Source organism: Drosophila eugracilis, unplaced genomic scaffold (genome assembly GCF_018153835.1).
Source record: "Drosophila eugracilis isolate 14026-0451.02 unplaced genomic scaffold, ASM1815383v1 contig_415, whole genome shotgun sequence".
Taxonomy (NCBI): Eukaryota; Metazoa; Arthropoda; class Insecta; order Diptera; family Drosophilidae; genus Drosophila; species Drosophila eugracilis.
In genome coordinates this window covers 2,214,649-2,238,029 of record NW_024573278.1, presented here as the reverse complement: position 1 = coordinate 2,238,029, position 23,381 = coordinate 2,214,649, and the positions used below count along the sequence as shown (strand labels likewise).

The 23,381-nt window shown below is 38.4% G+C and overlaps 4 protein-coding genes across 5 annotated transcripts; 2 read left to right on the top strand and 2 right to left on the bottom strand.

Moving 5' to 3' along the window:
• Window positions 1–758: 758 nt before the first annotated feature.
• On the bottom strand, window positions 759–3,002 carry LOC108116882 (actin-87E). The gene is made up of 2 exons (XM_017228979.2): window positions 2,907–3,002; window positions 759–2,299 (listed from the first exon to the last, which is right to left on the bottom strand). The coding sequence occupies exon 2, from the start codon at window positions 2,276–2,278 to the stop codon at window positions 1,148–1,150; it is 1,131 nt and encodes a 376-aa protein (XP_017084468.1). The 5' UTR covers window positions 2,279–2,299; window positions 2,907–3,002; the 3' UTR covers window positions 759–1,147.
• A 3,347-nt stretch (window positions 3,003–6,349) lies between these two features.
• On the top strand, window positions 6,350–6,955 carry LOC108116823 (C-type lectin 37Db-like). The gene has a single exon (XM_017228873.2). The coding sequence runs from the start codon at window positions 6,350–6,352 to the stop codon at window positions 6,953–6,955; it is 606 nt and encodes a 201-aa protein (XP_017084362.2).
• A 132-nt stretch (window positions 6,956–7,087) lies between these two features.
• On the bottom strand, window positions 7,088–10,042 carry LOC108116798. Its single transcript, XM_041818955.1, is given in 5 exon segments — window positions 7,088–7,601; window positions 7,699–8,221; window positions 8,289–9,183; window positions 9,314–9,748; window positions 9,751–10,042. Coding segments are annotated over 5 exon segments (2,658 nt in total). The 3' UTR covers window position 7,088.
• A 5,308-nt stretch (window positions 10,043–15,350) lies between these two features.
• Window positions 15,351–21,558, top strand: LOC108116976 (major royal jelly protein 1). 2 transcript variants are annotated; one of them, XM_017229137.2, is made up of 3 exons: window positions 15,351–15,473; window positions 19,284–20,107; window positions 20,692–21,558. In XM_017229137.2, exons 2-3 carry the CDS (start codon window positions 19,296–19,298, stop codon window positions 21,470–21,472), a joined length of 1,593 nt encoding a protein of 530 aa, XP_017084626.2. In that variant the 5' UTR covers window positions 15,351–15,473; window positions 19,284–19,295; the 3' UTR covers window positions 21,473–21,558. The 2 variants fall into 2 exon arrangements, with proteins under 2 accessions (XP_017084626.2, XP_017084625.2); XM_017229136.2 differs by lacking the exon at window positions 15,351–15,473 and adding an exon at window positions 15,549–15,762.
• The last annotated feature ends 1,823 nt before the right edge of the window (window positions 21,559–23,381 follow it).

The window sequence follows — 23,381 nt, the reverse complement described above, 5'->3', positions numbered from 1 at the left end:
GCCCATCTGCCTCCGCGATCTTCAAGTACAAGCGGCCCAGCCTCACACATGTACTTGAAATTCCAAGATATTTTCGCAGCCCCCGAGGTCGTGGCACTGCAATTAAAAAGACAGCCGGCGGTCGCCTCTCCCAGCAGCTACATATAGTATGTTGATTCCAAAAAAGAAAACAGCCATCTCTCTATATGAGATGGGTACAGTGAAGCGTGCTTAAAAGGAATGCAATCTAATAACGCTATAAATCGACATCTGATCAAAAGGAAAAATTGTAATGTGCTGTTAACAAGGCCACAGCACACTTATTAATTCAAGGAATTTTATCAAACCTGAAAATTGAGGATAAGAAGATCTGAAGACATTTGTTTTTTTAAATTGTTTTGTAACAAAATTAATATTTTTTTGAACCTTCATTGGGTTGAACTATTCAGACTTCACTGTAATTTTAGAAAATATTTGTTTTTGCTGCGGCATGGTTGATTTTCCACTGTTGTTTCTGTGGGCTATATTTTTAGATCCTCGACGAGGGGGTAGCTCCTTGTGCCGACTGGCAATGGGCAAAAATGGACTGATTTTGGAGGCGTCTATATAGAGATCCCCACGCCAATAACAGGCGCATATGTGTGCACCCCTAGCCGAGGAGATCCGCCTCCAGATTTCCCTCTTTGCAGTGGGCGTGCAAAATTTCGTAATTTCCTGTGCGGCGCTAAAAATAATCGCACCAAGACATATACCGCTTGCAGCAGCGAATAAAAGATACATTTCGTTTAAAATTTAGATTTAATTTATAGAGGATGCTAGTATAATTTATTTTAAAAACTGTAAAATTTTGCATTCTTGTGTCTCCTCAACTTCTCCTTCATCGCCAGCTAGCGGCTCTTCCAATAAATATTAATATAAGTATAATACATGCTGTTACATTCGCGTTTCCTTCGGTTTTCCGTTTTTGTTTCTTTGGATGGCAGGGCAGCAAGAGGTTTTAACTTAAGATTAATCATCATTAGCACTAGGCTATAGATCTTGTTTTGGTATTTGGTTGTTGCTGTTCATGTTCTTGTTGTTGTTGTGTGGTGTTCTGTGGTGTGGTGTGGTGTTTTGGTTTGGGTCTCATTGACCGTGTGGTTTGCAGTGTCTGTGATGTTTAGATCGCTTAGAAGCACTTGCGGTGAACGATTCCAGGGCCGGACTCGTCGTACTCCTGCTTGGAGATCCACATCTGCTGGAAGGTGGACAGGGAGGCCAGGATGGAGCCACCGATCCAGACGGAGTACTTGCGCTCAGGTGGGGCAATGATCTTGATCTTGATGGTGGATGGCGCCAGAGCGGTGATCTCCTTCTGCATACGATCGGCAATACCCGGGTACATGGTGGTACCGCCCGACATCACGATGTTAGCATACAGATCCTTACGGATATCCACATCGCACTTCATGATCGAGTTGTAAACGGTCTCATGGATGCCGCAGGATTCCATTCCCAAGAAGGAAGGCTGGAACAGCGACTCCGGGCAGCGGAAACGCTCGTTGCCGATGGTGATCACCTGTCCGTCGGGAAGCTCGTACGACTTCTCCAGCGAGGTGGAGGCAGCGGCGGTGGCCATCTCCTGCTCAAAGTCCAGAGCAACATAGCACAGCTTCTCCTTGATGTCGCGCACGATTTCACGCTCAGCAGTGGTGGTGAATGAGTAACCGCGCTCGGTGAGGATCTTCATCAGGTAGTCGGTCAAATCGCGACCAGCCAGATCCAGACGGAGGATGGCATGGGGCAGGGCATAACCCTCATAGATGGGCACGGTGTGGGAGACACCATCACCAGAGTCCAGCACAATACCGGTGGTACGACCAGAGGCGTACAGGGAGAGCACAGCCTGGATGGCGACGTACATGGCGGGCGAGTTGAAGGTCTCAAACATGATCTGGGTCATCTTTTCGCGATTGGCCTTGGGGTTCAGGGGAGCCTCAGTCAGCAGAACGGGGTGCTCCTCGGGGGCGACGCGCAGCTCATTGTAGAAAGTGTGGTGCCAGATCTTCTCCATATCATCCCAGTTGGTGATGATGCCGTGCTCGATGGGGTATTTCAGGGTGAGGATACCACGTTTGCTCTGGGCCTCATCGCCCACGTAGGAATCCTTCTGTCCCATACCGACCATCACACCCTGGTGACGGGGACGACCCACAATCGAGGGGAAGACGGCGCGGGGCGCATCATCACCGGCGAAACCAGCCTTGCACATACCGGATCCATTGTCCACGACCAATGCGGCAACCTCATCGTCACACATTTTGGCTATTGGTTGTTTTTACTGCAACAACAAGAAGAACGGAGGCGGTCTTTTAGAAGGAGAAGTTAAGTGTGGATTTGTGTAGTGGAGATGGATTTGACTTTTACTGGAGATTGAATTGTGTTCGTGTTGAGGTTACACCAAAACATATATGACTTTATAGGAAAAAGTACACTTTTCAAAAGAAATCTAACATTGGAAAATCTCGAACATTTTGCTTAGAAAAATTAAAACTACTCTTCTAAAGAGCAAAGTTAGATATTTTTAAATCTTTTCATATCTGGTATATAATTTTAAAAAGGATAGAATCCTTCGAACATTTTTTAAATATCGTTTTGTCTCTTCTCGTTCCTATTAAATACACTGGTTAATTTTCAAAACTTTATCATATTTACGAAAATGTTTTTGGAAAAGTATTTTTTAGGGAGCTTCCTTTTTTAAAAGGATGTCTCTTCGACACTGGAATTCCAAATTTATATTGAGAAAATTTTTCTTACTATACACCAATAAATTTGTGATTTCTATCCTTTTGAAATTTGTACTTTTAAGAAAATCAGGCACTGTACACTCGAACCAGACTCGTTTTGGGTAAAAGTCAATCAGACGGACAGACTTGGTGGATACTAACCGTTAGACGAAGAAAAACTAGAAATCCAAATCAACACTTTCGCTGTAGAACTGCGAGTGGTCGCTGGACCGAGATGCGCTAATATTTATACCATTCAGGCGACCCTCAGTCGGTTTAGATATTTTCCGCACGCATACTCAATCGTCTCGCGGCACACATGTGTACATACGTGCAGCACATAGCACATGGATGCACATTGCGCCGACGGGGGGAAATTTTGAATTTCTTTTAAAAATAATTTGTTTTCGTTGGATTTTTGTTTTTGGACTTCTGTTCGCTTCGTTCATAATTTCTGAGATGGTGCACTGGAAGGAAAGTTGTTTAGAATTCTGGAACTATCAAAATTATTGAATTTGAATAGTGTCTTATGATGTTGTTTATTAAAATATGCCCTGCTTCATTACAAAATATTTTTTTCTAATTTTAAATACGATTTTAACTTGGAAAAAGAGCAAGAAGTTGATTCTGAGATTTTCAAGAAGCTGTAGGCTAACAATAAGCATCCATTATTGAGGGATAATATCATTTAAGTGAAATTACTAAAAAATATATGAAAAACGATATTTTCGACGAAAGTGTTTTATATGGACTTATAAAACTTTGATGAAATATACTAAAAAATATTTAACACCATAATTAAAAGCAATGACAGAATTTAATACATATTAAATATTAATTTCGAAAATTCAAGTCTTAAATATAATTTAAATTTTAATGCTAGAATATGAATGTTATATTATGTTAAAGTTGAATCAACATTTTCCCCAGTGTATCGACGGAGAAACAGAGAAACAGACGATGCTGAGCATCTTGGTAAACAACATCGCGATGGCTCACCCACAGACACACACACCCGTGAAGATCCTCCGGATCGGAGCATCCCAATCGTAGGCGGTAGTATTCGTAGTACTCTCCATATGAATCTGTATCCGTATCTGTATCTGTGTCTGCAGCTGCGAACGTATCTGGATTTGTATGGGTGCCGTGTTCGTTTTTTGTTTTGTCTAATTTTTAATCAACATTTGCACGTTGGCCCAATCCATACATGGTTGCGATGGAAATCTCTCAGCGATGATGAGAACGCACTCGCAATTAGAAATAAGAATTTCAAAACAAAACCAAAAGTTATATATCGCCGCATTCTCTCGGCCATAATTTGGTGGGTGTGGGCCATTCTGCTGGGTGGGTGGGTGTTTGTGCTTGCTGGTTAGGGACTCAAAAGCCATAAACGCAAACCAAAAATTGTTAATAGAGCGCACATTGCATTTATAGATTTGCCAGATTTTTTTTTGGTTGGCAAAACTTATTTGCCCATTAATATTTCATCTCGTTTTTCTTTCTCTCTTGGCATATCCTCATTAATCACAAACTAGATCATTAAAATCCATTCAGTTAATGATCAAAACTCTTAATTGACTTATATGGTGCTATGGGAATTTTTAAAAATAATAACAAAAAGATGAAATGCGTTTGTTGTTTACACTACATATTCTCTCAGCTTCGGAGAGTTCCTGTGTGGGTGGATGGCTGGGAAATCGGTGTGTGAGATGGAAATCGAAGGGAAAAGCAAAAATAAATAAAACGAAAATCGTGCGCTCTCACGTTTTTGCAAGAGATTCTTTGACGCTTACGCGCAGAAACGTATCTAGAGTATGGAATTCTATTTTTAATAAAGAACTCACGAAATTCTTATATTTAAATTTAGATAAATATGTGATTGGCCAGTTATCGCAGGTGAGGAAGTAAAATTTCTTAATAGGGCTAATTGAGTACCCTGTTGCTAAATAGGTTATAGTTGGGATCGGTTAAAGATTATTGGAACCATTTAAATATTAAACATAACTGGAAAGTGCCATTCATTTGATTTTTTATTTTGTCTCCGTGTCCCTTAGATCGATGGATTTTTTGATAAAAATATAGAATTTCCTTAAGATTACGATGTTCATTCACTCTATTTTCCTCACTATCAGCTGAGTAATCGGCAAACATTTTCACAACGCCTTGTTGGGCGCCATTCATTTGGTTTGCCACGACGCTTAGTTGGTCAGCATTAATATAAAAATACGCCATGAATATATGTTAACGCCTGTGTATTTATTATTTTCTTTTTTTATATATTTTTTTTCGAAATTTTCGGCCCACATTAGTTGGCTAGCAGCTGATTGAATTGTGTTGGCCAGCAACAACACAAATCTGCCAATTTGATGATACTGCAACAAATGTGCTGCCTAAAAATATTATTTATAAAAATCTGTGAAAGCCAGCATATACGAGATATGGTTTGGGGCAGAATCATCAGATGCGGAGACACCAGCCAGCCAGGCCAGGCCAGGCCAGTACAAAAAAGCACCGAACAGACCAGGTCGGAACATTGGGCCACCACCTTTTAAGGATGCGCCAAACAACAGAGGAGAGTGCCGACGACAGCTTGACGTTGGCGGCGTGCGCGCTTGTTGGCTTTTTTGACAACCAGCCGCATCGCCAGCGGCTATGGGTACGGGTATTTCTACGGATATGAACAAGGAACACAAGGAGAAAATATTTCGAGGTTGAAAAAGACTTAACTAACATTTGATACGATATCACAAATATAGACAGCATTATCATAAGTATTATATTACTTTTTTAATCCATTTCAAAAGTGTTATCAAAAAATTGTCTAAAAACATAAGCAATCTTGATTTTTAATTTACGAATAAAACCAACGGTTTTCTCTCTGTGCAGCAACATCGCAGACTGCATTCCACGGTGTATTGCAATACTGTATTTATAAATTGAATATTGTGCCAAGAAAATATTAATATATAAGCATATATTTATGAATATCTTCTAGGGAAATTTCGACATTATTTATATTTAATTTGTATTTAATGCCTTTAATTCAATGCACATGTTTGGTTCCACCCGGTCGACGAGAGATCAATAATTCGAAGCAGTGATGCACAAAAAATCTGCTTACTTAAATATCAATAAGATTATACGATCTTCGATGTTATACATAACTGGATTTATAACCATCTTCTTGACCGTTTAATCTATTGCATACTTTCTGGCAGAAATTGATTTATATTGAAATCTATAGAATTTAAAATATAAAATGCTTAAGACTGAGTTGACTGTCGTTATCATAAATAACTATGACAAAAATTGTATGGTTTAGAAGGGATAAACTCAAAAATGTTATTACGTGTTACTGTTCATAATGTCTTAATCTTTATTATTATGCGGGATTATTGTACCCTTTCTTGGAAAATTTTTACATAGATAAGTACAGTCTTTGTATGTATTTCAGTAAGTAGTTTTGTTTTATCTCTCTCTGTTGTATATTATCTCTTAAACCGAAATAAAGTCAAAGTGCAAGTATGCACCAATGCGCGCTTATCAGCATCCAATAAATACAGCTGCACAGAATTTGAAGCAATCAGTGTTGGTTCATTTTCAAGATGCTGAAGTACACATTTCTTGCGTTCTGCTTATTTTTTGTGTATTATCCTAATGGAATCCTATCGGACACTGCGGATCAGAATCATCTGGTGAAGCCATTGCTGGATATGATGGTTTCCATTCAAGAGCAAATAAAGACCTGCGAAGCCACTCAAATAAACAACACCAATACAAGATTTGACCGGATTGAAGAGCAGCTAGAAGCAATGAAGGAAGAGATACCGCAGAATTTCGAGAAGATTGGGTCCAGGTACTTTTACTTTGAGGAGAATCGTAAAGAGAATTGGTTCTCGGCAGCAAATATCTGTCGGCAAAAGGGCGGATCTCTGGCCAGTATCCAAAGTGATGAGGAGTTCACTGCTATCAAAAGACATCCAAAACGCGACCCTAATGAACACTACTGGTTGGATATAAACGACCTGGCCGAAGAGGGGATGTTCATGTCCGTAACCACTGGCCAAATTGCCCCTTTTCTGATGTGGGCTCATACTGAACCGAATAATCTTGATAATCTAGAACACTGCGTTGACCTCTATTGGCAGCACATGCACGATGACTTTTGCCACGAAAAATACTACTTCTATATTTGTCAGTCAGAAAAATAAGAATGTAATCCCTATAAAATGTTTAGATTTTTTAGTTTCTCAGGAATTAAAAAATATCTAAAGGCAAGTAGAGATAAATTTGTTTAAATGTTTTTAATGAATTATTTAAGCAATTATGAAAAACATCTAAAAGCTAATAAAGTTTGTTATTCTGCTGTTTCATACGTTTTGTCATTCTTTTTCTTTTGGATCGATATAAAAATTTGAAGTAGCACAACTCTATGAAAAAGACGCAACTCGCCACTAATAAAAGTCCAGCAGAAAACGCGATAGCTCCCCGAAACTGATCGAAAGTCAGAGCCTTAAAGGGATCCTCTCTCACTCTTGTAATCTCCTCGTGAATCATTCGTGGCATGTCCAGATCCCGTGCCCACTTTTGCATATGACCCGATTCAATGATGTGCTGGATTATTGGGTTAATCTGGTGCAGCAGATGATACTTCTTTGGCAGCAGCATGGTCACCAAATACACATATAGGGATTCTCGGCGATCGAAACAATAAAGAAGATCCCGTTGGATCCTTGGATTGTAAAAGGAATGCTGGCGTGAAACAGCCACTGCGATGTGTTCGTTATGGGCGGCATTATTAAGGCAGTCCACCAAGTTGTAGCACATCTGAAACTTTTCGCGAATATATTTGAAGATCTGAAAACGAGGTAAACATAGTATAAAAATAGTAAGAAGTACTAGTATAAAGTATAAAATAGTAAGAACGTTAAGGTACATTTTTGTAATTACTCACCTCTCCATCCTTATTCAAATGCCTAACATGCTCGGAGGTGCCCATTATGGTCATCCGATTGCTGTAGATCTCCTCCAGAGTCTGAATCTGATAAGAACTTCGTGGAGTGGTCAGCGTGCTGATCAGAAAACACTGATAAGTATTGCTGAAGAAGAAGCCCATCAGGAAAGAAAGCGCAAATAGTTGTCTTAAAGTCATAGGAAAGTTCTGAGCTGGAATGGCCTGATTGAGTAAGATGCCCAGAATCCTCAAGCAAATTGGGAAATATCCACTGAGATTCCGCAACCGAAAGCCAGAAACACGTTGTGCCATTAAAACCACCAGAGAGCAGATGACCACAAAGAGTCCGAGCAGGAATCCTGCGTCCGCATTAAATGTGGCCACGAAATTGAAGAAACCATGCCGACGTTTTGCTCTTGCCACACACCAAGTAAGTTCGTCCTGGTGATAGGGAATGGAACTGGAGACAAACTGACTGATGCTGGGATCCTCATCTATTCCACCCACAATCATCTCGATTTCTCTGTAGGTATATACAATAATATTTATGTTTCGAAAATGTTGAATAAGTTATAAGATATATGGTTTACCCATCGATCAGCTGTTGAAATAGATGATACAAGTTACTATTCTCACTTTGCATTTCGATATTAACATGGAGACGCTCGGCTATGGTCTGCACCATTTGGTACTCGATTCCGCTCAACTTGAATTTTCCACCGGACAGAGATTCAGTATCAGGGATATTGCTATCCCCCATTTCCTCTTGGTCACCATAAGTCTCGTCCTCAGATTCCCCATAGCTGGGTAATGTGTCATTGTAGTCATCTCCATCTCCTTGTAAACCATAGTAGTAATCCTCGACGGGCTCCTCGTTGGTGTTGCGAAATATATATGGTTCCCAAGGACGAAACGATGCTGTGAGAGGACATCCACTGAGATCACTGGGGAATTTATCCTCAAACTTAGCCCGATAGAATTCTTCGACCGTGGCTTCTGGCTCTGAGGAGTTCGAATTTAAATCGTTCTTTTCAGAGGACTCATCACCTATTTCCTCATTTGTAGGCTCGGTTGAACTTTGAGTTTCATTATGATTGTATGATTCAGTTGTAGTATAAGATATAGTTTCATTACCGTCGCTTAAAGAATTATCAGAATAATCATCAGTTGGATCTGATCGAACTTTTCTGATCAAGTTATCCTTGGTTTTGGAAGAGACATACTTAGTACGCCGGGAGTTGTCCTCATAATCACCTCCATTCTGAGTGTCATCATTTAGATTTTCTTCATTACTAAAATTTTGATCATTTCCTTCATCTCTATTTTTAATTTCTTCGCTCACTTGGTCATCTTTTGATTGATTTTCAATAACATTATCTTCTTGATTTTGTGAATTATCTTGAACACTTTCTCCACTTCCTATTATCTCCTCATTTCCATCCGTGGTTATATTTATATTATTTTCATTATTCTTATCTTCTTGTTCTTCAGTTTGAGGGTATTCTTCTTCATTTTTCTCTTCACTTTTATTTTCATGTGGTTCTTGATCGTCTTCTTTATTACCACTATCAGAGTCTTCTTTCCTGTTCTTCTTGTTCATCAGAATTCTCCTGACTATTTTCATTTTCTTCATCCTCTCCCTCGCCATCATCTTCTTCATCTTTTTCCTTTTCTTCACCAGGATAGTCGCAAGCATCTAATAATTCAATGGATATCACGCGGTTACCACAATTGTTATCCGGATGATAGGGAAATACAGTTTTCCCGTAGAAAAATTCATTTTCCTCGCTCTGTCCAATAACATTCACATTGAAGATCTTCTTGTTCATAAAATTCAAAAGAAGTTCCATCATTAGGTCGGTCATCTCCTCGTCTGTTTCTTCCAAACTAGCCAAATAGACCACGAACTGGGCCAGGGGATTCCAGTTCACCATGCTCTTCCAGTGCTCGAATATCTCATCCAAGTCATCATCATCTAGACTTTCGACGATGAGGAAATAGCACTGTGGCTTTTCGCTCATAAGAAACTTTGATGAGGATGAACCCTCCTTGAGTTGGTAATCAAAAGACTCCAAGGATAATTTTCGTATGTGTTCATACCTCTTATTAACTGGTCTTCTATGTTAGGTAACTGATAGTTCCGATTGATGCACAACACGGAGCCAGAAAGTCCATCTCCGGAATCGAAATATTTTCGCAGCAAAGCCAAGATGCAAGCCTCTTGTCCTTTATTCTCAGTTGGAATCTTCATCAAATTTATTCCAAATCCATGGACTCCGGAATGCTGACTCAAGAGGAGTAACAAGGTCGCCACTGCCCAAAAACGTTGCACAGGTGTAGACATGCCGCAAACGACTGACTGAATGTGCCACGCCCACTAACCACGCCCCTTTGAGGCGTGTAACGCACTCCCCTTAGGGAATCCACTCTGTTATTATACTGCAATTATGTTAATTTTCCAATCTCTTGACTGATTTGGGCCCCTTTGGCTGTGACTGTTGGGCATGAATAATATTTTTCCCTCCATTCCGTCTGGTTTGTTTGTTTGGGCCGCGTTTTTTATGGCCGAGTCATAAGCGCTGACGCTCCAATTGAATTGCGACAAGTCTTATCTAAAATCTCTTTGAGCCAATATGCTACTCTGCCTGCAACTTCAGTTGGTCTAACTCAGTGGTAGCATTTTAGCTATTTTATTGCTAAATTGTTGGTTAATATATATAATATATACAACAAACTATTTCAGAACTCAAGATTTTTTAAGCTTTAAAAAATTATATTAAGTTAAATAAGTTAATAAAGTCTTCTTGATAATAATTTCTTTTGATAAATCAGATATATTATATATAATTACATTATACCCAAAATTAAAAAGAATCCTTTTTTTTTATTAAATCCAAATTTTTAAATGGACAACTATCTACCTAGTATAGCTATCTTAAATATCAAATATATCTAACCCTTTTCTCAGATTAATTCCACTAACACTACCCAAAGACCGTTCCTTACCATTGTCGGTCAGAGTCTTACCCATTTGACATTAAAGTTATAGCCACGCCACCAGTGGGATAAGCAAGGCCTGACATTTTGGAGTCATAAATAAAATCACGCCGAATGTAAAAGAAAAACAAATTCAATAAACCGCGTGAGCCCAAAAAACAAACTACAAGAGCACATGCAATGCAATCAAAAATATTGGTGGCCACTACATTTCGAGTCCAGCAAATTGGCCTCATTTTTATTTATCTCTTGGCCGGCAAACATATTTCATAAACGCACTTTTTTTTATTGCCATGTGTTGCGCAAATAGTGGGGCTGGTAATTTCCATACACGGTATTAGATAGTCTACAATACATTTTGTACACAAAGTTGCTAAATTTTTTACGGCTAACACCTTCACAAACATTAAAAACAATCCATTCTTAGTCGGAACTATTAAATTTGAGACATTAAACATCCAATTAGTCAATCAAGCTCAATTAAGATAAGATTGTTGCTAAGACTAGGTGTATTAGATCGAAATCAATTGAATAATTTTCCAATCAGTCGGTAGTCCAAGTTAGCTTTTATTGCCATGGCTGTTGGTAAAAGTTGAGCCAGTTTTGTACTCAGTGGTCATGAGCTACAAAATATGTTAAGTATGTAGAATATATGAAATGCATTAGCCAGGCGAGTAAATCGAATTTGTGACGCTTTTTGTTATTTCAACGCTCTCCTGTCTGTTCCTTAATTAATAATAAATTAAATTATTTGAAATGCTTATGTAGGTAACTAAAAATAAAACGAAAAATCAGTTGCCTAGTCGGTATGGTAATTTGTTAAAACATATTTCTGTCTATCGCACAAAAGAAATAGACTTGTTTTTTAACTTTTGAATATAGATGGCGGATTAATGAATAAGTACATAAATTTAATATATTTTTACTCTTTTTGAAAAGCAAGAGTATGTTATGTTGGGTTAAGATTCTGGCTTGGGAACTTTGTAGCTTCAGTCTATTTAAGCCTTTACAAGATTTTTATTTTTTTTTAAAAATTACTCACCCGCTGGTCCTATGACCCATATAGACCCATTTTAAAAATGCACCACTCAATGCAATTTATCTTTTTTGCCATAGCATAGAAATACTTCTAGTGACTGATTTGAAAAAGGTATTCAAATTTCGTTATGCCACAAGCGTGCTTTTCGGGCAATTTATTAGCTTGACGTTTGAAAACAAAGCCAGCATGCATGTCCAGCGCACTTCAACCCCTCTTCCCCCCTCTGTATTATATAGTATATCGGATCAGTTGAGTCTGCCATACTTCGCATTGGCCACAGGCGTCAAAGTCAGAGTCAGTTGCAGCACTTTTGGCATGGTGCTGACCTTCGTCAAGAGAATAGAAACGGTCATAGCTGCACCTAAAAAAAAGATTACGATTAAACATGAATGGTTCTCAAGAAGAAAGTAAATTTTAACACAAAATAATTATATCTTTTAAAATATTAATTAATTGCTAAAACAAAATCGTTTATGTTTATAAGTTGGCACATCATTTTTCATTAATGAAAAATACCAAATGACCCCCATTACTTTTTTCAATGCTTCTTTGGGTAACTTTGTGGCTTTATATGCTTCCAAACTGATTTATGAGCAAATGGTAGAGTAATAATAACTCTCAACCGCAGTGCTTGAATATTATTGGAGGATATATTGATAATCCGATGGTATTAACAATCTACGGAAAACGAAAGTATGGGCCTCATAAAATAATACAAAACAATTGTGGCTGTATAGTTGTGAGTGTCTATGGGAAACCGAAACCGGCTGTTGGCACACCCTCTGCGGAGGTGGAGCCTTCAAGCCACATTGGCCTAATTGGTTTAATGGTCTGCATTTATGGAAAACCAAAAGCCAAGCACTTAAGCAGTAGACCCATTAAAAGCTCTTAAGAATTAGTGCTGATCGAGATATTAGTTAATTTAGATCCGGCGCTTAGAAGGGTTAGACTTAAAGGTTCCCAGACCCAGAGGTAATTGCCCGAAATGTTGTTTACCAAAAAAAACCTACCAAATTCATCAAGACCTTGTCGTCGATGACAGAGCCGGTAATGAAACTGTCAACGGGCAGCAAGAGCCGCCTCCGTCCGCTTGGATTGATTCAATTAAACTCACATTTGTGCGCACAGAATGCGAAAATGTAGCAATTGCACGTTGACGATGACGAGGCATTTGGAGAATGCCAGCGGACAGCCGGAGAGCCTCAATTTGAAGCATATTTAAAGTTCATTTCGTAATGGACACAATAAGAGGAGATATGTTATTAAGGCTTTTAGGTACAGGCAAAACAAATTCATACAAATTTTGAATGCTTTTTGAAAGTAATCTTAAAAGTTTAAAATAATATTTTATTTTAAAATTTATACAAAAATAGACTCAAATAAATTTTTATATAAATTTCTAAATACATTATTTTTACCCAAACGTTCTTAAAAAATCAAATTCACCAACCACATTTTTTGCCTGTGTTCAAACTGAAGCCATCGCAAGGCGTTGCGGCTATTAATCTTGAAGTGTTCATCGTCACCCAGTCATATGGAGCGAGTGGCCAAACAGACCTGCCAGAGATTTTGTTTCCCCGCGGATTGGTTACTTTCGAAATGGCCAAGACAAACGGCTAATGAGCATCGGTCCAGGGCGTTGTTGTGAAAGGAAACTGTGATAGTTGTGATAGTTTTGATAGCCGCGAAACGCCCCGGGATAGGCACAAGCCACCTACGTTTCCGCCCGGCTAACATGTCGTAACATCGGACTCGGATTACTTGGTTATATCACCTGCTTTTGCTGGCCATATCGGCTGACATTGGCCAATGGCCACAGCCTTGAACCGGCGTGCTTAGAACCGGTACTACATAAACGTTTATTTAGATCGTAACATTGTATTAGCTTTTGGACCAAGTGTTCTCCGAAATTATCCCAATTAAGAACAGAAACAGAAAGAGAGTCAATAACAAAGTGAATGTCGAATTAGATACGTGGACCAAGGCAGTGAATTTATACATTAGCATGTGTAAATTAGAGTAATCATCGAATGATAATGACCCAAACGGCCAGCACTCATCCACGAATTGGTTATTTCGAGAGCAAGTAAACAAATTCCATGTGTCACAATGCAAACAAATACCAAACCGAAGGCAGTTAATGCTAACTTGGCTAATTCTGCCCGAAAACCAGTTTCGATATATACAGACTGCAGTCACCTTTTTTGCATAACCCCTTTTAAGTGGGGCTTTTCACGTTTTTATTTTGGGTTAGCGCACACACAGCCAACAAACGAAAATTGTCGACGGCAGAGAACATTTTGAGATTTTCGATTTGGGGCGCCACCCCTCTTCCCCCGCATCCAAAGACCCAAAATTCAAATCGTTCGACTTACTTTCCATTTTCAATTGGGAGCAAACAAGTTGATCCCTCCAAAGAGCCGGCTCTTTTGGACTCATGGGCTTTCACTGACTCCAATATTGGTCAAATGTAAATGGGTTCCTGTGTGCATGTTATGAAACTCGATTCCAGTTCAGCTCGGTTGGACAACTCCGCTGGAAATCAAGTCTGTGTGCTAAGCTCTAACACACCTGTCCTGCATTTACCACGGGCGAAACGAAAGGGTGCAGATAAAAGTTTATTTATAATTAAATATAGTCAACAGAAGGCGGAATATGAATATGCGAGGCAATTATCATTTTGAGTGGAAACATTGTAAATACACCTTAGATCGATAGCTTCGATGAAAATCCAGTCCGTATGCTAATGACTAGTAAAATATTAAATTCAATAAATAAATATTATTAAAAAGGCGGCATATAAATCATAAAATCAGTTTGACTGGCCAATTACTTATCAATTGTGGGGCTACGAAAATGTATATACACCCTAGATACGAGTATGCACATTTTTAAATTCTGAACTCAGCTGGAGAACTTTGTTGAAAATCCAGTATTGACCAACAACTAGGGAACTTTTTGAAATTAACAAATTCAACAGAAGGCTCAATATAAATCTTAAATTTGACTGGGCAATTTCTGAAAATTCAAATGCAGTATTGTGGGTTCCTAAAAATATGCATAAAACAAATCTTCATTTAAGCTGAACAGGCCTTTCGAACTGGTTGTGGTATTTTAATTGCCGCCCGAGTACATTTAATTTATAACTGTCTGTTTACCTTAAATTCCGTATCATCACCACGAGGTACAATGGACTCTCCATTGACAAAAACAGCCGCCACTGATATGCTGATATTAATATAACAAATTCACAAATGCGTGAATAAAATCGAATGAGTTATTTATTGGCATAGCGATAATGAACTTGTAAAGAGAGAAAACCCAATTGCCGCTGTAAAATAACAACTGAATTACAACAATTGCCCGGCGAGTTGCCAGCACTCATAACCTGTGAAACTTAAATGCAAATGTGCGGAAGCTGGCACAACGGACCGTATGAGCGATGTGTGCCACACTGAAAAGTTGCTCCGAATGTCCGCCCATCGAGTATAAGAGTGGCATTACTGGCTTGCAGCAGGAGCCGTCACAACTTTGCTGTTAGGCAAATACAAAATAACAAAACAACAAACTCTTATAAAATTCGGTGCGCCTGGCAAACGGAACGCAGTCGCACAACGGCAACCGCAACGCTCAGACGTGTCGCGTGATCAGTAAAAAAAAAACAGTATCTAAAGATATAGTAAGATATAGCAGCCACTTCTCAGTTAGCAGCTGGAGCAAGCTTAAAAGTGTATCAAAAGTAAGCTAATGCCAGATGTACCACAAATTGGCTTGGCCACAAAACAAAAGACTTAGGCAACGAACGCGGCAATTGCTACCACGACGCGAAGTGCGGTTTCTAACGGTTAAAGTGCAAATTGCCGTGCATTTAGTTAACTGCTCGACTGCAGTTTTGTGAGGCGTTGCCAATGCCACTCTCTGTCTCTACATATCTGATACAATAAATATTTGAAAAATAACATATATAGAGCCCATCATTTTTAATTGGCAAATTAATAGTCGTAGCCAAGGGTATGCTGTTGCACATTGTGAGTTATTAGCCAAATTCGCCAATCGCGTGTGTCAGTGTGATTTTTGTAGTTCATTTTGGTGTGTCTGGCCAAAAGAAGCCGCTGATGCCGGAGAACGGAACTGTGTTAATTAAGTTTTGTTGGCAAACGCATTTTACTTATTTTTGTGTTTTTGTATTTTTGTTTGGGCCCAATTAAAATCGATCGCTGCCGAATAGTGCAACCACTAACTACGTGACTGCTGAATCGAACTGGATTTATGACCGCATATCGAAGTGCGCATGTCTGCTGGACTTAAGGAAGCTGAAATGGCGACCTTTTCCGCCACTGGCAAAAATACCAAATTTACAAGCAGGTGTTAATCAGCCTTCGACGAGCTAGCCTTCCGCTCAAACTTCTTAGCAGATTCTTATGTTTTATGAGTAGTACCAATGAGTAGCCGTTTCAAATGAGCTCAACGCAAATAATATAAAAATACAACTCAATTGTAATTAAACATTTTCGGTCTCATGTCCATTGTGGAACGCGTGAGAATTCGCTCAGAGACAAGGTGCAAAACATTGTGATTCAGATAAGGCAACACACGATCGAATGGCTCTGCATTGGCTTCACAGAGTGTGTGCTACTAGTTAGTGCAACTAGGTTGAAGTTATTTTTCTTAATTGGCCTCCGGCGTCCAAGCGAGGGAATCATACACTTCGTTGCATCACTTCTGGCTATGGAACTATTTCAAAGGGACTTGTTAATAAAAGGCCTGTCAAGATATGGCTTACAAAGTATTCATTTCTTTTGTTACCCCAATTGTCTAGAAAAAGATTTATATTTTAAATGAATGAAACAAACCTAATTATGCCATTGTTGGAAATAGGGTTTTTGTAATATTTCATTAATTAAGACGATTTATTGTAGACATTTTTCAGCTGAATTTATGATAGAGATATTTATTAAAGCATGCTTTGGTATCTAGATATATCTGCTTACAGATATACAAAAAGTAAAAGTAGCTTAGAGTAAATTACCTTATTTACTTAGTTAGCTTAAATTGGTTAACCACGCCTTAGTAAACTGTTTCTTGCAAACCAATTTCAAAGGGGCATCAACCGTAACCTTTTTAATCTTTTAATTATTAACTTCTTTTATCATTGATCTAAACTACATGTCTTAAAGCAAGACCAAACCATTTTCCAAAGGTTAGTCAGCCAAACAATTTCTTAAAATACTACACAGCACTTAATAATTATTCCAAGAGGTTTCTATCGTGCAGCCAGGTTGTTTTCAGCAAACGCTTTCGAACCGCTTCGTGTTCAAATTTAATAGACAAATTAAACGAAAATTAAGCGAAATTTTATTAGCTTGCCATAGCTCATCATCGTGAATGACTAACTATCAAGCGAAATGCGCACTTCGGTCAAAAAAAAAAACCTATAATAATAAAATTTATAAAAAGCCAAGTGGCTGCGTGTTTTGTGGCTTGTAACTCTTGACTTGTAAACTTTTTGTTAACTGTTTGTTCCGCTTGAGCCCGATAATGGTGACAAAAACCCCATCCAAGTTTTCTTCTTCTCATTTATTTTCTTTTCTCTTCTCTTTTTTTGTGGATTTGGGAAACTGCTCGAGTTTCCGCTTGAAGTTGCACAAGTGTTATGTAAAAGTGCGCAAGTACGCAGAAATAAATCTCTTTTACGCATGTGGCGCCGAGATCAGCCTTGACTTTAGCTTATTTTTTTTATGTAATTCATCAAATGCCAGTTGCTAGTTTGAAAATTACAAAAATTCAATTATCTTTAACTGCTAAGCGTGGCACGCGCCAATGAAAGTTTTATGCAGTACGTCATTGGCCATGTTTGCCAGCAATTTGCCAGATCCAAACGAGTCTTGGAGTTGGCTCCGACATTTAATAGCATATGATTTGAGCGAAATCAGAGACAACTGCCCACAGCGAGTTGGCCAAAATATTCAAATGTCGACCATTGAGTTTTCCTCATACGAGTGGCTAGCAAATTAAAGTGTCAGTTCCTTGTGTCTTTGCGGTGTCAAAGCTTGGCTAGCAATTAAAAAACGCATGAGTTTTGCTGGCACACTGCCGGAAAAACTATGAAACTTGAAAAAGTAATCAGAAATATTAGAAGAAAATAAGGAAATTATAGATATTACAAATTATCAAAATCTGTTTCTTAATCATTTTCTTTGTCATTTTGTAAAATTGTGTTTCATATAAAATTATACATATTTTTTCTGAGTACTGAATAAAACCCTCAACTTATTTGCATTTGCTAACTAACACTTGAGTTTAGCTAAGAATTTCTAAGTAATTATAAAAATATTCATCATACCAGAAGTTCACAGTTTATACCCAGCAAGTATCTATAAAAATTAACTTAATGAATGTAATCGAATAGGTAATAGAGTAGCCTTTGAAAGAGAAACCACTATAAATATACATATTTTTCTTAGTGCAATTCTTGCAACTGTTCATTGAGATCGTGACTGCGAGTGGGATACCACTGGCGTGAGAAATTAAAGCAAGCTGCAGATGCAAGCGCAAGTATCTGATGGATACGGACACTTCAATCTGGACTGACCCGGCTGCATTGCGAACTCATTTGAATACAATCGCCAAGCCCACTCAATCTCCAGTCCCCAGTCCGCAATCCGCAATCCACATACCGGCATCGACACCGGAATTGGCACATTTGCATGTAATCTGTATCAACCTCGATATAGGTATTTAATATATATATGTGCATATATTTAGAAAGGGCTTTGATGTGACAGCTAAGGCTATTACCTTCCATGGTACCATTTAAATTAATGGAATTGTCTGGGAATCCTATAAAATAGGTTAGAACATTGTATGCAGATTATAAATCAGCAATTAGAAATGCATCGTCTGCAATTGGTTAAAACGACTTGCTAGTCGTTTGGATTTAATTCATTCAATAGCACGAACCAGGGTTTCTGGTACTTTACTTATTGGTTATTCATTTATAGCTTGTGGTTTCCAAAGGCTGTACACTTAAAAATATTACGCGATTAAGAAATATAAAACAAGTTTAAAATTTCTCATTAACCATTAAATGATCTATAAAATAGTTAAATACCAATCAAAAGCAAATTAAAAGCTGTAATAAAAGTAAAATTATAATAAAAATAAATCATTTTTAATTATTTTGTTAAGTTGGACAAGATTATATAATAAAGATTACAGTTTGCGGTGTTCCCTAATCTCATTTAAAATTAAAATAATTTTAGATTCATGAGGTCTTCTTTACTTTTCATAGTATCACTGAAGGCTTAAGCATTTATTTAAGTTACAATTCTGTTAATTGCTTTTAGAATTTCTCAATGATCAATAAATACAATAGGCATCAATTTTTATGTTGGGAAAATTTCTGATTCCGATTTCCTCCCATGACGGTTGTCCGGAAATAGAAATGATAGATAAGCCCGAGTCGCAGCTGAATTGCAACAGTTTAAATTCTGGTCTTGCAGTGACTGCAACATCAAGTAATTCTGGTTTTCTTTTTACTACTTTCCAGCCGCATCTTGCCATGATTCGTATCCTCGTTGGAGTGCTTTGCTTCGCCATTTGGTCGCCGGTTAGCCAGGCTCTGAGTCCTGGCTTGCAGGTGGCCAAGCAGTGGAAACTCATACGCTATAACTTTGAGCCTCAGGCCCCGATCACTGATCCTAATTTCTATAATCCCGAAAATGTTCTAATTACTGGAATTGCTGTTACGGATGATAGGATCTTCGTGGCCACACCGAAGCTCTTTTCAGGAGTTCCCTCAACCGTAAGTTGGGTGTCCAAGGCGCAGTTTGGGGATTCTCCCACATTGCAGGCTTTTCCGGATTGGTCCTTCTCCAACACAGGACGCAGTGACTTCAACTGCAGTGATCTCGTCCTGACATCAGTTTATCGCCTCCGTCTGGACTCCTGCAATCGCATTTGGCTGCTGGATGCTGGAATTTCACGATCCCTAGAGGACTACGAAATCACCTGCCCGCCCAAGATCTTGGTAGTGGATTTGGCTACGGATCGCGTGGTGCGTAGAATTGATTTTCCTCCAGAGGTTCTGCGTGGAGAATCCCTATTCACCAACATGGTGATTGATGAGACAACAGCCAAGGGATGTGATGATGTATTTGTTTATATCACGGATACCGTTGAGCCGGGAATAATTGTGTATGATAGTGGTAAGGATGTCACCTGGAGGGTATCCCATCCAGCCATGTATCCCGATCCGGATTTCGCCCAGTCGGAGATCCATGAGCATCGTTTTGTTTTAATGGACGGAGTGGTTGGTCTGACGTTCGATGAGCGCACCGGTGTGGTTTACTTCCAGCCCTTGGCAACAGACAGGTGAGTCATCTTTAAAACCGATCGAGTTTTCCCAAAAACTCATCGAAACTCTTTTCATATAATAAAAAACCATTTCTAAAAATAAACGAAACAGTAAACTAGATAAATATACCCTGAAAATACATAAAAGCTATTTTATTGGCTTAAAGTAATTGGTCACGTAATCTCAGGAAGGTGTGATTATCTATAATGTCTTACATTGACAGAAACTTTCAAGTTTCAATGCTAGCCTAACTTGTGTTTAAATAATGAACTTTAAATTAATTCGTGAAACTTTCGGTTATGTAAGGCTTCTCATTAGCAAATTTTTAAACATGAACAGACATATTCTAAAAAGTAGAAACAAATGTTGATAATTACACAGTTGGTTTGCTGGCCATTAAAGGCCAGTTTGAATTAATGTTTAGAATTTCCTGCACCAAAAAGTAACAAGTGGCATAAAAGTACAATTAAATTAATCGGTTTTTAAATAATAGACTGTGATGGCTTATAATTAAAATGATAATTAAGAGATACCTATTACATTCTAGTTTTTAACACAGATTTCAGATCAATCACTAACTGGAGTTTTCTCAACCTTTCAGAGTTTTCTCCGTTCACAAGAATGTCCTACGTGCTGGTCCTTTGCCAGATGGTAAAATGCTGGATGTCAAACTGGTGGGCAAGAAGAGTTCCCAGGGCATTGGACTCTCGGTATCGCCATTTGACAGCAGCCTGATCTTCAGTCCCCTGACTGAAACAGCCATCGCTTCATGGAATCCAACTACTAATCAGCAATCGGTCTTAGCATTTGACAGAGATCAGTTGCAGTTTGTGGCTGATATAACCACTACGAAATCGGAACCAGGTGTGATATATGCCATAGCCTCCAAGTTCCATCGCTTCTTCCTGAAGAACCTAAATCCCAATGAATTTAATAATCGTATTTTGAGATTGGAACTGCCTGCTAGCAACTCTCTGCTGGGTCATCGAGTTGCTCTCCCTCCAGCACCCACTCACAATAGTCTGTTGAACTTTGGCGTTTACAATACTCACGGTCAGACCTCGACGAATGCTTTGCAAACGTATTTCACCAGTCCGGCGCTGACCACGCCCTTTACCACCAAATCGCCCTTTAAGTTCGAAACGGGAGGAATCGTCAACTATGCCGCACGAAATCCATTTACAGCTCTCAATCAAGGCGAGGCTTTTCCGCCCAGCAAAGCGACCAGGGACAACTATCAGCGTTCCTATTTGGACACCCTGGTGGGCACAACGGCCCCGGCGGCCACCACCCGAGTGGTTTCGGTGCCACCCACCGCCTACAGCGGTCGCCATAGTGGTTACTACTATCAGCGAGCCACGAGATCGTTGGGACAGCAGTAAAAAGAAATAAACTTGCGCAGACGCTGCGTATACGCAATGTAAATAATGCTCTATAAATGTAAATTGAATAAATTAATTTAATGACAGTTTCTCGTGTGTATTAATCTGAATCTGATTTTTGTACATGTCAAAATAAAAATAATTTGATAAGAATATTAATTAAAGTAGGCGACTTGTCTTGGGTTGCGAAATAGTTTTTTAATACTTCTTAACATATATTAAAAGGCGTTTTTTTCCTCAGACAAGTACATTGCCAACTGGAGATTTATTTTCTGACAGCTTCTGTGCCGCAAGTTGGAGATTGTAACTTAATTATGAGTTGCCAAAGTGTCTAAAATACGACACGTAACATATAATATAACCCAAGACAACTTTGGTTCAGGAAAAGAGATTTGACAGAAAGTCTTATAAATTGGTGAAAATTATTGAGATTACAAAATGCATATCCTAACTAATAGTTATAATAAATCCTTGTACAGGAAATATATAAATAATTTATTTTCCACATTCAACTTTAAACCCTAGCCAATATTATTCATAGTTTCTCTTCGCTTACAAGAAAGCTAAGCTGCAAAGCATGATTAATGCTGGTAATGAAGTTAACTATTTATGACTTTCAAACCAATTAATTAAACGTTAATATCGGCGGCGACACTTTACCGTGGATTATTTTCGCATTAATATGCATTGAATGGCAGTGTCACAGCTTACCTGATTAACGAAGACACTATAATATAATATCGGAACGAGTCTTTCCACACATGCTGCAGATTAGTGTGGTAACCAATATCGGGCCATATCTGGAACAGGGTATTAGAGATTGTTGAATATTCGCAAGGTGATACTACACTCTTGCTTCCGGCAGTTGTTTTATTTTGCGCTTCGTTGGCTATAAATATTACTTAATTTGGAAAATAAAATCCATATTTCTTATATTAGCACTTGAGTTTAAGGCAAACTGGAGTAAGGTTAACTCAAATTGTGCGAAGAATATTATTTGTATTTTTTTTTAGCAAATTCCAAATTAAACGACCAGTTTCGTGCATCAAACAATATTCGGTTTTAAATGCCATTATTAATTTGAAACTTAAACCGGTCGATGGCAGGCGTCGGTGGGATTAGATAGTATCGCCCGCTCCAGTCAGTAATTGATGGGAAAACAAGAAACAAATTGCACAGGGGCAAGGTGGACAGATTTGTATGTTATACCAGACTGCGATATTTGCATGCAGTCAAGCGTATGGGATTGGTTAATTGATTATGAATTTGGTTTTGGGGCCAATCAATTGAAACACTTTCTAATATAGGTAACTCCACATTGATCGTGAATCACTGTATCAAATTGAATTTATTTTATATGGCTGATATTTAAAGACGTATTCCTGATTGGTAATTAAAATAATCTGAAAATGTGCAACTGGTTTTGGGAAGTTGTAATAATCAAAATAATAATTTCCTTGTATATCAATCAATATATCTAAAACCATGCTAATAATTGACTTTCTTTGAGTTATTTACTTATCGTAATAAGATTAAAAATGAAATCCAGAAACACTTCGAAGATTCCCCCTTCGCTAATAAAATTTTAAAGCCCAAGTGAGTGACGAGTTCGAACTCATAAAGATTTTATGACTTTGCGCTCGCTCGAACTGAATGCATAAGCCCCCTTCCATAAAGCTTTGTTCGAACATTATGAAAGCCCAATATAAAAAGTTGTATTTGGTGACCGAAGTGGACAGAATTTCTCAATGGACAAAATGATTTTTGATTAATTAAACAAATTAAAGCAAGTTACCGGCAAAAGCTCGAACGCTGCACTCAACTGCCACATTAATGAGGCGTGAAATGACAGTCCAACTAGTTTTTACCACATTTAATGAGTTGATTTCTTCATTTTTTCTGGTTTGCG